Source organism: Vipera ursinii, assembly GCF_947247035.1.
Source record: "Vipera ursinii genome assembly, chromosome: 5".
NCBI lineage: Eukaryota > Metazoa > Chordata > Lepidosauria > Squamata > Viperidae > Vipera > Vipera ursinii.
Window position 1 is genome coordinate 46,127,555 of NC_139518.1, and position 16,706 is coordinate 46,144,260.

Below are 16,706 nucleotides of genomic sequence, written 5' to 3' on the forward strand. Positions count from 1 at the left end.
AAATGAAATACATACATTTGAACCTGAGTTCAAGGAAGGCACAACGCAACATATGGAAAAAAATAATCAAATTGCTTTCATAACGGGAAATTTCAGAAATATTTAATATTTCCCCTTTGCCAATCTTTTTCCAAGTTAGTTTGCTGGTAGCACCAAGCATGAATTGCTACATCTTCTCTGTTCAGTGATTCTAGATGAAATTAAGAGAGCCAAGAGGCTTGTTTCTATGATTGAAATGCTCAAAATGTATCAATGTGGTTTTTTTTAACGAAACACAGAACACTGAACTGGTTCGGGTTTTGTTCTTTTGAACCACAGCCACAGAAAACAATTTTACAAAATGTAAAACATATTTCCATTTTTCATATATCCATATTTAGTATGTTGAGAGAATATTGTTATTCTATTTCTGCATTTTATTATTCCTGCATGATTTCATTAGCGTTTCTGTTTTTCCAACATATACTATTGAAATCAAGTTACCATCTTTTCTTGGCTAGCAATTCATTTTCTGCTAAACATGTCAAAATATTCAAAGTATTAAGAACTGAATATATAAGAAAGAATTTGAACCACACTATAATAACTGTGTTAACTCCTGCTGTTGCTAAAATCTTGGCCCTTTCATTGGTCTCATTCAAGAAAGCATTTGTTATATTCTTGTGCAATGTACATTTTTATATGGACTATCCACACTTAACAATGGCTAAGATATTTTCCCAAATTATGTAAACATCTAAAACTTAAAATGTTTCTGCCTATCCTTCCTTGGATAAAAGTAGGAGACAGCTTTAATGAAGCAATGAAATCTTAGGGTTTGTTTACCTTAGCAGCTTAGCCATGAGCAGCAGGATTCACAATTCAGTCTCAGCTGAAGTGTGAACATAATCACTCAAGGGTAATGGATACTGACTCCCCTAGCACCTCATTTATGCTTAATGAATCCTACTCTGCTTCCCACACATTTAAACCTCTCCATTAGAAGACAAAACAAAGTGGTTGTTTTTTCCACTTGCCTTCATCACTTGTAGATGATGAAAATATATTTAGGCATATTGGGCAAAAGCTACTGATTTGGCCTACTCTATGAAATCTGACTTCTAATAAAGTGGTTTACTTCTATACAACAATGGATATACATTATTCTCATCAGAGGAAGAAACTTCAGAAGAAGATGGGTCAGTTGATCTCACCACGTCGTCTGTAACAAATGAGCCAAACCTAAGCACAAGACCCAGGCTAGAATAATTGAATGAATGAACCTTTATTGTCAAAGTACAACCATGTTTACACTGAGATTGGCTGAGCCTCCCTTCGTGCCCCCACCCCCAACTCACAGTGAAAAAAACCCTCCATCTTATTACATCATGTGAGCTAATTGGACAACACACTGGCCTCACAAGTCAATCATGCATAAAGTTTATAAAACTATTTCCCGTTCAAAAGCCTAACAGCTCATGGATAAAAGCTGTTCTTCAGTCTGTTGGTACGGCTGGCTATACTCCTGTATCTCCTATCCGATGGTAGGAGAGTAAAGAGGCACCATCCAGGGTGTGAGTCATCCCTGAGAATTTTCCTCACTCTTCCAAGGCAGTGAGCCCTGGCGATGTCATCCAGTGGTGTCAGGGGACAGCCCACAATGTCTTGTGCTGTGCTCACCACCCTCTGTAATGCTTTCCTATCCGCGGCTGTCAGACCAGCATACCAAACCACAATACAGTACAAGAGGACGCTCTCTATAGTAGACCGGTAAAACAGGGTCATTAGCCGTTGTTCTACCCTGTTCTTCCGCAAGACCCTGAGAAAGTGAAGTCTCTGTTGGGCCTTTCTGGCCACCTGGGTTGTATTAACTTTCCAGGTAAGATCTTCACAGAGGTAGACTCCCAGAAATTTAAAGGAGGAAACTCTCTCCACACAGTCCCCCCCCCGATGTAAAGTGGGGCAGGTTTCTCCTTTTTCCTCCAGAAGTCTAGCACCATCTCTTTCGTCTTGCTGATGTTCAGGTGCAAGTTGTTGTTGCAACACCATAGTTTTTGTACCTCCCCCCTTACAACCATCTGCCCAGGACCTGATCTAGATTATACAGACACTCATTCTAGTTGTGTGGCACTGAACTAAATTATCAAAAAGCTGAAAATAACTATTATTTTCTAAAATAGGGTATTTTATACTAGCTCAATGTAAGTGGATGGTCTTTGGAGCCAAATCAGGTTTGATAAGCACCAACTAAGTAAAAAAAAAGTTAGTCTTCATTCTAGATCTTTCTATGTGGGAGTCCCATAATACTGGAAGCAACTATTGCTTATATGATTGGCCACTCTTGCAACTTGATTGTGGAAATTCTTTCATTTACAGGCATTTCATTCTGGATTACAAATTTCACTCTTTCAAATTTCCTCTTTTGCTTCTGGGATTTGAAAAGTAATGTTCTTTTTGCATGCCAGGTTGTGGGCAATCTCTTCTACAATTAGGCCTTAAGTTATACAACAGTGCTTTTCCTCTGCTTAATTCCTAACCTCATTCCAGAATTGGACATGTGAGAACTACAAATATATATTTTATCTTTACTGTATGGAAGTCCCAAATTATGTTATGATGCCACTCTTCCACCTTGGTATTCTGCATCTTTTCCTCTTTATGCAGTGACGAATTCTAACATTAGAGCCACTGTTATTTTATAGCTATATCAGTCTCTCTTTAATTCTTTGTCAGCAATCCAAATTTATTTTATACATACATACATACATACATACATACATACATACATACATACATACATACATATATATATATATATATATATATATATATATATATATATATATATATATATATATATATATATATATATATATATACACACACACACACACACACATATATAAGGGACGCGGTGGCTCAGTGGGTTAGGACACTGAGCTTGTCAACCAGATGGTCGGCAGTTTGGTGGGTCGAATCCCGAGTGCCGCGTAGCTGAGTGAGCGCCTGTTATTCGTCCCAGCTTCTACTAACCTAGCAGTTCGAAAGCACGTAAAAATGCAAGTAGAAAAATAGGGACCACTGCGGTGGGAAGGTAACAGTGTTCTGTGCGCCTTTGGCGTCTAGTCATGCCGGCCACATGATCACGGAGACGTCCTCGGACAAGCGCTGGCTCTTCGGCTTTGAAACGGAGATGAGCACCGGCCCCTAGAGTCGGAAACGACTAGCACGCATGTGCGGGGGAACCTTTACCTTTACAGGGAGTGCAGAATTATTAGGCAAATGAGTATTTTGACCACATCATCCTCTTTATGCATGTTGTCTTACTCCAAGCTGTATAGGCTCGAAAGCCTACTACCAATTAAGCATATTAGGTGATGTGCATCTCTGTAATGAGAAGGGGTGTGGTCTAATGACATCAACACCCTGTATCAGGTGTGCATAATTATTAGGCAACTTCCTTTCCTTTGGCAAAGTGGGTCAAAAGAAGGACTTGACAGGCTCAGAAAAGTCAAAAATAGTGAGATATCTTGCAGAGGGATGCAGCACTCTTAAAATTGCAAAGCTTCTGAAGCGTGATCATCGAACAATCAAGCGTTTCATTCAAAATAGTCAACAGGGTCGCAAGAAGCGTGTGGAGAAACCAAGGCGCAAAATAACTGCCCATGAACTGAGAAAAGTCAAGCGTGCAGCTGCCAAGATGCCACTTGCCACCAGTTTGGCCATATTTCAGAGCTGCAACATCACTGGAGTGCCCAAAAGCACAAGGTGTGCAATACTCAGAGACATGGCCAAGGTAAGAAAGGCTGAAAGACGACCACCACTGAACAAGACACACAAGCTGAAACGTCAAGACTGGGCCAAGAAATATCTCAAGACTGATTTTTCTAAGGTTTTATGGACTGATGAAATGAGAGTGAGTCTTGATGGCCCAGATGGATGGGCCCGTGGCTGGATTGGTAAAGGGCAGAGAGCTCCAGTCCGACTCAGACGCCAGCAAGGTGGAGGTGGAGTACTGGTTTGGGCTGGTATCATCAAAGATGAGCTTGTGGGGCCTTTTCGAGTTGAGGATGGAGTCAAGCTCAACTCCCAGTCCTACTGCCAGTTTCTGGAAGACACCTTCTTCAAGCAGTGGTACAGGAAGAAGTCTGCATCCTTCAAGAAAAACATGATTTTCATGCAGGACAATGCTCCATCACACGCGTCCAAGTACTCCACAGCGTGGCTGGCAAGAAAGGGTATAAAAGAAGGAAATCTAATGACATGGCCTCCTTGTTCACCTGATCTGAACCCCATTGAGAACCTGTGGTCCATCATCAAATGTGAGATTTACAAGGAGGGAAAACAGTACACCTCTCTGAACAGTGTCTGGGAGGCTGTGGTTGCTGCTGCACGCAATGTTGATGGTGAACAGATCAAAACACTGACAGAATCCATGGATGGCAGGCTTTTGAGTGTCCTTGCAAAGAAAGGTGGCTATATTGGTCACTGATTTGTTTTTGTTATGTTTTTGAATGTTAGAAATGTATATTTGTGAATGTTGAGATGTTATATTGGTTTCACTGGTAAAAATAAATAATTGAAATGGGTATATATTTGTTTTTTGTTAAGTTGCCTAATAATTATGCACAGTAATAGTCACCTGCACACACAGATATCCCCCTAAAATAGCTATAACTAAAAACAAACTAAAAACTACTTCCAAAAATATTCAGCTTTGATATTAATGAGTTTTTTGGGTTCATTGAGAACATGGTTGTTGTTCAATAATAAAATTAATCCTCAAAAATACAACTTGCCTAATAATTCTGCACTCCCTGTATACACACACACACACACACACACACATCTTATCTGTTAAAAATTCAAGCAAAACAGAAGCTGTCTTTTTTGTGGACAAGGCAAATTTCAATACAAATTTTTTTGAACCACTGTCTTTGGTCAGTCTAAGACACTAAAGGAGCTGCAGTTTAATAAACAATGGAGGCTTACATTGCCTATTAACTCTTCTTTCCTGTTATTCACCAAACCAGGTGAAATTTCATTATAGATTAATAATAGAACACAGTCAGTTGAATGTTCTTACCACAAGAGTGCGCAGGCAGAGGGTTCCAGCAGGGGCACGGGGATCAAGCGCAGCTAAGAGATCCCAGACCTTAATTTTTCTAATAAAGAAAAAAAAAACCATACAATTTTCTTAAAAATCAAGTATAAGGTAAAATTAACTGCCCTCCACCCAACCCACTAAAGTCAAATTAATAATTAATTATCTTCCAGAGGGGGGATATGTACCTCAGTTAAAATAATCTTCTTAAATCTATAAGACAGAAGTACATGAAGTATACATTTCTTCAGAAATTTGCCTTTCTACTCTAACTCTGCGTTCTGCCTACACGACTTAACATGTTCCCCCCAAAATAAGACCCAGTCTTTTTTTTTTTGGCCAGGTCTTATTTTGGGGGTAGGTCTTACTTTTGGGGAAACACAGTACTATGCTATCAGAAAAAAAAATTAAAGGGTGCTGAAACTTAGCCTAATGATTGAAGAATAAACAATCTGTGTAGCTGCTCCACGTAATTCTCATGTGACATTAAAAAGCCCAACTGGAAGCACCTTCAGCAACAATCAAGTCAAACATAAAAAGTTAGTGGAGGGAAACATGTTAGACTAGGACCCGCACTCAAGCTCCCTCTCAGTCCTAAAGTTTTATTGTGTTGCTTCAGGCCAGTCCAACCTATCTCGCGTGATGTTTTGTGGGGAAAACTGGAGGAGAAAGTACTACGCTTGCTACCTTGAGCTCCTGAAAAAGGGCAGGGGATATAAATTTAACAAATATATAAAAAGGTGTCAGATCAAAAACTTCCCAACAGAACTGCTTCAAAAGTTCTTGGGTGCATCTAGCAGTGTGTGGGTGAGCATTATCGTGAACCAACACCATACAGGAAGTCAGCATGCCCCGATGCTTGTTATGCATGGCTCGTCTTGAGTTTTCGTAACGTTTCACAGTAGACTTCTGAATTGATGATCAAACCACGCTCCTTTGGCATCTTCACATTTGGCAGGATTTTTTATGGCACCACTTCCTGTGTGGTGTTGGTTCACCATAATGCTCACCCACACACCGCTAGACACACCCAAGAACTTTTGAAGCAGTTCTGTTGGGATGTTTTTGATCACTCTCCCTATAGCCCAGATTTGGCATCGATCAACTACTACTAAGGAATTTCAAACCTTGTAAGATGTTATGACAAGTGCCTCAATTTGAATGGTGATTATGTCAAAAATTAATGTAATGTTGTAGTTTTCTAATGTGTATAATTAAAGTTCTGTATCTGTGAGTGTCTGTCATTGATAACCAAATGGAGGTTTATTTCCGAATTGCCCTCATATGTTATTGCATACATCTGGTATGTCAGCATTCTGGTTAGTACTGATAAAGAGTTTTATAGATTTTAAAAGTACATGTTTTCTGTGGCACTAATTGTACAATTCAAGGCAAAGAACAACATATCCAATATACCTTCTTCCTCCTCCTATTTTCCCCATAACAACCACCCTGTGAGGTCAGTTGGGTTGAGAGTGACTGGTCCAAGACCACCCAGCTGGCTTTCATGCTTAAAATGGGAGTAAAACTTACAATCTCCTGCTTTCTAGCCTGGTGACTTAACCACTAGACCAGGGATAGGCAACCTTATGACTTTTAGACTTCAACTCCTAGAAGTCCTAGGCCAGCCAGGAATTCTGGGAGTTGAAGTCCACGAGTCATAAAAGAGCCAAGGTTGCCTACCCCTGCACTAGACCTACGTTGGCTTTCTATAGTAGTTTTCTGATTTGTTTGAATAATCATTTTGACATATAAAATTGCATGCAGTCTCTTTGACATTTTTGCCCAGGTTAATTTCTTTCAAATAACCTGTATATTATTTTGTTGTGCATGTAGCTCTGACTCTTCAACAGAGACTTCTCTTTCTCTGTTCCAATAGTAAATATGATGTTCTATAAATAAAAATATTTTCATCTTTCCAAACTCATCAAAAAGTATAGATGGAAACTCCAGAGGTTTTTCCTTTTGGTTTGATGGATAACCAGGAAAAACATGAGACTTTGTTTTTATACATGGTAACATCAGTGAGACTTTTGTATGTAAAGAGATGGAAAGGCCTACAGATTCCCACAATAGAAAAAATGGATGGTGAAATTAATGAAATTGGCTGAGATGGCAAAATTAACTACTTTGATTAAAGAAAAGACTTTGTCTAGTTTTGATTCTACATGGAAACAACATTTGGATTTTTTTGTTTGAAATTTAAAGTAATGCTATATTAATTTTTTAAAAGGGACGCGGTGGCTCAGTGGGTTAGGACGCTGAGCTTGTTGATCTGAAGGTCAGCAGTTTGGCGGGTCGAATCCCGAGTGCCACGTAACAGAGTGAGCGCCTGTTACTCGTCCCAGCTTCTGCCAACCTAGCAGTTCGAAAGCACGTAAAAATGCAAGTAGAAAAATAGGGACCACTGCGGTGGGAAGGTAACAGCGTTCTGTGCGCCTTTGGCGTCTAGTCATGCCGGCCACATGACCACAGAGACGTCCTCGGACAAGTGCTGGCTCTTCGGCTTTGAAACGGAGATGAGCACCGGCCCCTAGAGTCGGAAACGACTAGCACGCACGTGCGGGGGAACCTTTACCTTTACCTTTATATTAATTTTGGGATTTGACAAGTAGAATGGTTTATTATTATAGAAATAGCGTATATTATTGAATTTTAGATTAAAAGGTTAATGTTTTATATTGCAAGTGTATCAAAGAAAGTTGAAAGTTATCTTTTCTTATTTTTCCATGTTTCCTTATTCTTTGCATCTTTCCCTTCCCTATTTTTTCACTTTTAATTTTTTTTCCAGTTTTCATATTTTATTTTTTATAAAATTTCAGTAAAATATATAAAGGTATATGAAAACTTCATATGAATTAGGCTGCTCCACACCAATGGATCTAAGCATAACAGCTGAACTCAGAAAAAAGAAATTGTGTAATATAAATGTAAAGCACTAGAATAGCAACAGCAATAGTGCTTTACAGCACTCTCTTAGAGGTTTGCAGTGTCAGCATATTGTCCCAACAATCAGGCTCCTCATTTTACCTCGGAAGGATGGAAGGCTGAGTCAACCTTGAGCTGATCAGGACTGAACTCCTAGCAGCAGCATAATGGGACAACTTGCCACAGACAACTTGCTGAGGCCACCTTGCCATGGCCAACTCGCTGTGGGACAATTCGCTATTGGCCAACTCACTGCGGGACAACCAACCGCAAGACAATTTAACAATTAAATTTAATTATTTAAAATAAATTAAAACATATTTTAATTGTTGTCACATTTTTGTCACATTCACATTTCATTTGTCCCTCCTTTTGCAGCCATTCTTTAATTATTCTATTCCACCATTTCTTTGACATTAGTGTAACTCTTGTCTTGCAGCGAGTTCTCCTGTAGCGAGCTGTCCCGGGCGAGTTGGCTATGGCAAGTTGTCCCATGGCAAGTTATCCCATGGTGATTTGGCCATGATGAGTTGGCCATGGTGAATTGGCTTGCACTGAGCTGTCCCATGGCAAGTTGTCCTGTGGGGAGTTGACCCATGGTGAGTTGTCATAGACCCCCTGCCAGTGAGCAGAGTCAACATGCAATACTGCATTCTAACTATTGTGCCATTACAGCACAGTTAAGCTAAAAAACTATTATTTTGGAGGATAGCTTATAGCAGAATGACAAGCTAATCAGTCTGCCACAATGAAAAGCGGATTCGGAGTTGAGAATCTACAATGAAGTTGAATCTGGATTTCATAAACAGTTTTGAAAGCAATTGTTTAATGGGCACAAAAGATCAGTAGGAAAATAAGAAATAATAGATGCAATACAGATAAAAATGATATGAATGCAAATTAGATATTTTGAATATTCCAATAATTGTATATAAACATCACCACATTCTTTTGTTGGTGTCACTAATATGTCAATGAGAATACTAAAAAAGTTGATAAATTACAAAGTTGTATTATTATAGCTAATGATTCTGCCAAATTTGTAACATGCTTTCTTCCCATTTTTTAATCTACTATTAAAATGAATCTAATTGTTTTCTTTTTTGCAGTATACATTGCAGGAAGATTATTTTTTGATGAACTGGTTTTTCTGAAGGTATTTTTAAATTTCTACTTTTCAGGTTTTAAGTCAGTTTAGGATAAGCAAATAAGGTATTGATTATTTATGTATCTCATCGTTACATGCTCACCCATCATAGGCTCCACTGACTATCCTCTTGCTATCAAAACGAATGCATCTCACCAGTTCCTCATGGCCTTCCAAGACCCGCAAACAGGCCCCACACTCAATGTCCCATAACCTGTTGAAACACAAGAGAATTAATCATTATATTTTTAAAATTCTATAATTGAATTACAAATTGCAAATTGAATCTGCTTAATAAACACTTAAGAGAGAACTTGAATATATCCAAATTCCTATTTTGTATCCAGAAAATATCAATGTTTAATGCAAAAGCCAACTTTTTTCATATCCAGCAATTTCAGAAATAGCTGAGACGATTTTAAGTCACAATTTGAGTTGCTATTAGGACTAAATGACTGACAATACATAACTGAATCCAGATAAATTGGCCAATAGTGGCCCATATAAACTTGAGATAACATTTTCATATTAGACAATAGTATATATTTGATGGAAACTGTGTTTGCTAGTGGAAAGAGACTGAAATGGGAGCTTCCTTAACAATTACATCTAAAATGACTATTCTTTCTTGAAACATGCTATTGTCAACTTGGGTAAACTCTTTGGCTACTATCAAATTGCATTGCATGTCATGATCATGTTTGGAGCTTCTTCACAAGTGTCTAAAACTGCATCTGTTATTTTATTAGTGAAATTGAAAGAAAGGAACATATTACCTCAATTGCAATGGCAGATACCTAATAAAATGATAATTCTTTAGATATAAACGTTCTTATGAATCTGAGTATAGTGCACTTAGAACACTTATAGTTCAGTATCCACTATAATTGTATTGTTTAATTCGCCCTGTAAACCGCCCTGAGTCCTTCGGGAATAGGGCGGTATATAAAATCAATTAAATAAATAAATAAAATAAATAAATAATACAACTAAAAGTTGACTTGTTACTTATATGAATCTGGCATAACAAAATCTATAATTAGGTAGTGCATACCAGTTATTTAAAAGGGAATACTAAAATTAGGGGTCTGTAATTCAAGTCTATAGGACTGTTGCCCTAGGGGAGCAGGTGCTATTATACATTTTATGACCTATGAATAAAAAGACAGTTGCTATACATTTTATGAACCCGTGAGTAAATGGCTATATAACTGACTGAACTAAAAGTATCTCTTTGTGAAAAATAATTCACGTTTACTTCATTTCTACTCTCTGAAAGTCCCCTGAAATGCAACTTTGTGGGAATGTGTAAAAGCAAAAAGAGTAACTGGAAGAAACTTAGTTATGTAGAGAGATATTCAGGAGATTTTTAAGCAGATGGAGTTCAGTTTTATCAGTTGAGCCTATGGCAGAGCTATCTTTTTGCTTTAATAGTGTCTCTCCCTATAAAATAGGTTTTAATGTTGATGAAAAATGACCGAGATAATTTTTCTGACACTAGGGCCATTCTTGCCAAACATGCATATAGGGAAACAGTTATCATATCCACTTCAACTATTCTAAAGTAAATATGTAAAGATAGTTTGTGATGCTAGCCAAATTTAGTGTAGTGACATAAATTCTGGAAGACTGATTGATTTTATTAATAGCTCGTGTTTGGCCCATTACCTTGCTCTTTCTAGCTAACTCTGAACAGGAACTGTAGCATTAAGTAACAGTGTCTAGCCATTCATTCCTCACATTTGGCTCTGGTCACTGAATTCTAGAGAATTACATTTCATTCTGCTTTTGAGATTTCAGTGTCGATTCTGTTAAAAAAAACTATAGTACCTATTAAAGAAGAGTGAGGAAGTAATACAGAATACTGAAATTATACTCAAAACATTTAAAACCCACTTTCAAAAGACAAGAGGGATGGGAGAAACACTCTGCAAACAAATGTTTGAATATTAAGTCTAAGAAGCATATAGGTCAACTATGTACTCAACCTGAATTCTGCTGAGATACAACTTGCCAACTGCAGCAAAATTCCAGCACAAGATTTTTATTCCATGTAAGCAGAAAAATAATTGTATTCCTTTTTAAATTTATTACCATATTGACATTTATATTAGTTTATTTTACTGTATGTGGTACCTCTAGTTGCTTTTCCAAGGTCCACAATATTTAACTATTTCTTGGTTGGGTTACTACTATTGTTTGTGTTTTCCAAATTTTAAACTTTTAGGTTCATCCTGTTTGATTCTTTTTTCTAAATCAAAATGATTGGCAAAATCTACTATTACATTTCCAAGATAATAGCATCAAACAAACCTATATCGCAATCTCTGTGATATTAATTCCAGAGGATTACACAAATAGAAAAAGGATGAGCCTAATAATAAGAGTTACCTTAACAATGCTTATAACTCAGTGAAATAGTCAGCTTTAGACTGCTAGTAGTAACTTTTTAAAATTGACCTTAAGCATCAGTTCAAAGCAAGCTTGAAATCATGTTATTCATGGCTAACGTAGAAGCTCTATGCCAACACTGGAAAGCAAGTTTGTCTATGAAACATGACAAGGATTGGGACATTTCATTGATGGAAAGAAGAATACCTAAAGAGAAGAATGTTTTCCAATAATAATGGAATCATGATTTACATCACAAGAAAGACTGGGTTGGGGAAAAACTTGCACCTGTAGAGAGGCAGCGCATTTAAAATATTAAGATAGCTTTTAAATTATTAAATTGGATTGAATAGGAAGACACTGCAAAATTCACTTATTCACTTCCTTATTCACAATCACTTCCAAGCAGTAGATTTTGCCTTCCTATCAAAACCCATCCAATTATCATTTGATCAACATCTCAAAACTGCAATCTTTGTAGTATGGAATAGACTGATGCTTGGATTATTTTCAGTGAAGGCAGAGCAAGTGGATTTCCTGAATCCAGGCCACCTGTTTCAAAAGGGGCTCAAGGCCAAGTGCTATGAGGAAAAAAAACCTGGTAGCTATTAATTGGATTTAAGAACTGTATTAAAACCTTTTAATGCAAATCCAACTTTTTGCATGCATAACACTAAATAATTAAATGCAATCTCATATTAATGAGTGTAGCAAATGTGCCAGAAAGTGAGAGAACACGAGTGTTCCAAACAACTTTTCATACAAATAATATAACCTAATGCTTCAATTCTAAAATAAGGTATGATAAATACAGAAAGAATCCATTGTGCACACACATAGAAGCTTTATGTCAAAGCAGCTTTTAGTTGGGCAAAATTGGTATTTAGATATATCACTGTTATATGCAGGCCTGTTTGCCTTGACCCATCCCCCCCTGCAAAAAAAGTCAGCGCTAATCCTATCCTTCATACCTAATTGTATTATCAGATGAACCACTGACAACTAATCTATCTCTATATTGTAGACATGCAATGCCTCGCTTGTGGCCATTTAAGGTACGAACGAACTCACAGGTACTTGTGTTCCATACCTATAAAAGAAGCACAAAGAAGAAAAATGATTATTTGGAAATATTACATATACAATTGGTATTTGTATGAGAACGACTTATACTGATAATAGAACCAGAGTGATGGAGTAGTTAGTGTTGGATTGGGATTGAGTGTATCAAGTGATGGTGCAGTGGTTAGAATACAGTACTGCAGGCTGACTCACTGCTGACTCCAGGAGTTCAATTCTGAGTGCTCAAGATCAACTCAGCCTTCCATCCTTCCAAGGTCAATAAAATTAGGACCCAGATTGATGGGGGCAATATGTTGACTCTGTAAACCGTGGTATATAAGTCTGTGCTATTGCTAGTAAGGAGAGTGCAACAAATTGTGACTTAGTTTATGGAGTGAGTTTAGGACAGTGACATATTCTTTCAAATCTTACCTATTCACTGTGTTCCTTAGTTAAAGGTAGAATATTAATGAAAGAAATACAATAAATAAATACATATTCAAAATCATACTGATTTCAAGGTTTGCACCTTTATAGTTCTATCCCCTGATGCTGACACGATGTATTTGTCATCAAAGTCTACCACATTGACGGCTGCTCTGTGTCCAACCAGAACCCTTCGTAAAGTGATGTCTGTTGGGGAGGCCATATCCCAAACAGCAATGGAACGATCTTTAGAACATGTCACCATCATCCCATTATTAAAGCGCAGGTGCAGTACCGCTTCACAATGATGGATCAGCGTGTTGAGCATCTCACCAGTATTCACATCCCACACTCTGGAGTTCATGACAAAACAGAAGGTGGAAAAAAGAAGACCATGAGTTTCTCATAGTTATTATAAGCTTCCTATCACTATGTGATGTATTACAAATGTCCTGAAAAAATGTGTTACACCTCAGCCTTTAAACTTACTTTGAGAGAAATGGTTTAAGTAGCATGTGTGAAATAAAAGAAATACAATAAAAATACATTCTTTATCTGAATAATATTGTGAAATAGGACATTCTTCTATCCATTTTAAAAACATAATCATAAGTAACAAAGGACACAGTTTGGTCAATACTATATCATGAACCTTTGACTAAGCTCATGTTTGAATCAAATTTAATTTTTCTATTAACCATTTGGGATAGAGGCCACCAAATTTAAAATAACACTAAAAGGTAAAGGTAAAGGTTCCCCTGCACCTGTGTGCTAGTCGTTTCCGACTCTAGGGGCCGGTGCTCATCTCCGTTTCAAAGCCGAAGAGCCAGCGCTTGTCTGAGGACATCTCCGTGGTCATGTGGCCGGCATGACTAGACGCCAAAGGCGCACGGAACGCTGTTACCTTCCCACCGTAGTGTTCCCTATTTTTCTACTTGCATTTTTAGGTGCTTTCGAACTGCTAGGTTGGCAGAAACTGGGACGAGTAACAGGCGCTCACGCTCTGCTATGCGGCACTCGGGATTCGACCCGCCAAACTGCCGACCTTCTGATCGACAAGCTCAGCGTCCTAACCCACTGAGCCACCGCGTCCCTTAAAATAACCCTACAGTACTGTTAATACCATACTGATTGAACAGGGCAAATGAAAACACTTTTTAACTAAGTGGTTTGACATATATAGTGTTTCAAAAACTCCTATCTTCAGAACAAATAGTGAGTTTCTGTGCTTGTGGGAATTATGCAGCATCTGAATGCTTCTCTAGAAGTTGTTATTCTACAGCTTTTATCTTAATTTTAAAAATTATTGCAGAAAAGAATATGGGCAACATTAATAGATGAAAAGGATCTTCTGTACTTAGTGATTCCTTCCTTCCTTCCTTCCTTCCTTCCTTCCTTCCTTCCTTCCTTCCTTCCTTCCTTCCTTCCTTCCTTCCTTCCTTCCTTCCCATCAAGTTTCCAAAGTGGATAGTTTAACAATATACAGAAATTTACACAGGAGGAAGGGCAGACAATTTTCTAAATTATTGCTATAGAAAAATTCTAAATACTAAGTGGACGATTAAAATTACATGTAAAAATGTATAGGTACCTAAAAATATAGCATATTCAGTTAATATGCTGATTATATTTTCTCAAGGATAGTTATATTTATGTACACATATGGTGCATATGCATTGTTAAGACTGAAATCCAGGATTTAAGCTTCTCATTTCCCAGCTTATTTTAATAAAAGCATGTGATACCTTTTCCACCTTTATAAATACCTCCTGTCTTTTTTGTTTCAGGATGAAGTTTGACTTGAGGAACCAATACAATCAGTTCAGCATAGAAACTGTACCGTACTCAGAATCGTAAGCCAAATAATCTCACAATTCAAAATTTACTTTAGACATGAACTCACTAGAAAGTTGCAAAGAACTCTTCTCTCAGCCATATCCCTCTCCCTCATCCTCTCATCATCTACAATATGGGGCTAACAGTATTGTGAAATTAAATACACATGATTCTATTTTTACAAACACATGAAGCTTCTTACGATTCACTCATGCATGGCAATTTCTTGCTTTGTTTGAATTCAAGTATAGGTAGTTCTTGACTGGCAATGGTGACTGGGACTAGAATTGTGATCACTTGATCACAGAATACTGCAATGAGTTATAAGTACGAGTCAGTTGCCAAACACCGGTTCATGATCACATGACCATGGTACTGTGGGATGGCTGGAGCTCCAAGGACCAATTGTAACCACAATTCATTCAGCATTTTGTAACTATGATCAACTGCTGAATGAATGGTCACAGGTCAAGGACTACCTCTAAGATTACCACAATGCATTATAAATATAAAATATAAAAGAATGCCTATATATAATGCTTGGAAAGGTTAACACAACTCATTAAGTACAACACACAGGTAAGATATTATACAAGTACCTCAAGTGTAGCACTGGAAACCAGTAAAAATGCTTGTCTTAAAGCTACAGGTGGCTCAAGATTTAGGTATCTTATAGACCACTTGCTCTTTTGTTTTTTTTTGAAATCAAAAACTATGGGGGGACAACATTTTCTTAGTGTTAGTTCTTAGAGGACACAGATGTCTTCAACCAAGCTTTATTCATGATGCACCTACTATGATCATTTTTTAAGCATAAATTACAATCTTTTATAGCATACCAAAGTTTTTAGTGAACACTTGGCTGGTGGAACCAATATAATAAGTAGCTAAATGTTTGGGCTGAACTAGGGAGACTCAGGTTCAAGACCCCTGGATGACTTTGAACTACTTATTCTCTCAGCCCAATGTACCTCAGGGAATTGCTATTGTGGGGATAATTAGTACAGGTGTGATAGAAATGCAAATACCAATACTAATAATTCCTTTAATTTCTTTTATCTGATTTGTTTGTTGGCAGCAGACTATATTAATAAGTTGCTTTAAAAATGTTCACTCTAATTAATCACAACGATGTAGGCTGCCATGGTGTTTATATTAGTTAGAAAGACAGAATAAATACATTTTTAAATAAATAGCTAGCTACCTGACAGTGGAATCTGATGATCCAGTGATGATTACTCGCTCATCATACTGGAGACAAAGGACTGACCCAGTGTGTCCAGTCAGAATCCTCTTGCATTCTAGGGTATTTTTGTCCCAGATCTAGGAAAACAACAGAACACTAAGATTTTATCACAAAGTAACAGACTGTGCTGCTATATTGTCTCTTCTATTTCCTACAACACAGCATTTTCTTTACTAAGGCAAACAGAACTTCTTTAAGTAGCACACAACACACTTTGTATTCCACAGGCACTTTGGAGCAATATAAACTATCCTTAATATCTCTGTTTTTAATATGAACATCGTATTTACTCTTCTCATTAGGGAACAGAAAGACTTTAATTACTGAAGGACCAATAATATGGTTAGCCATGAATATAACACAAGAAAATGAAGCTGATATTATAGATGTATCCTCCTTATTTGAAACTGATAAAAGAAAATCAATATATTTTTAAATCAAACTCGGCTGAGATAGAGTATGGAAAAGCAGCTAGTTTTTCCTCATGCATTTCCTTTTCCAAATTAAGTTACACTTCACATTCTTTTGAGGAATAGGTCAATTCCATTATTATGCTGGCATTCTCTTGCAGAATAGATTTTGTATTC

General features: G+C 37.4%; 1 protein-coding gene across 7 annotated transcripts in view; it reads right to left on the reverse strand.

Moving 5' to 3' along the window:
* Positions 1-16,706, reverse strand: part of BTRC (beta-transducin repeat containing E3 ubiquitin protein ligase) — a 178,696-nt gene that overhangs the window by 9,932 nt on the left and 152,058 nt on the right. For all 7 annotated transcript variants that reach the window (XM_083364360.1, XM_083364359.1, XM_083364357.1 and 4 more), the window contains 5 exons: positions 16,078-16,196; positions 13,141-13,390; positions 12,521-12,639; positions 9,262-9,372; positions 5,066-5,144 (listed from right to left, as the gene is read on the reverse strand). In XM_083364360.1, coding sequence (XP_083220486.1) covers positions 5,066-5,144; positions 9,262-9,372; positions 12,521-12,639; positions 13,141-13,390; positions 16,078-16,196 — 678 coding nt within the window. The remainder of the gene's footprint in view (positions 1-5,065; positions 5,145-9,261; positions 9,373-12,520; positions 12,640-13,140; positions 13,391-16,077; positions 16,197-16,706) is intronic.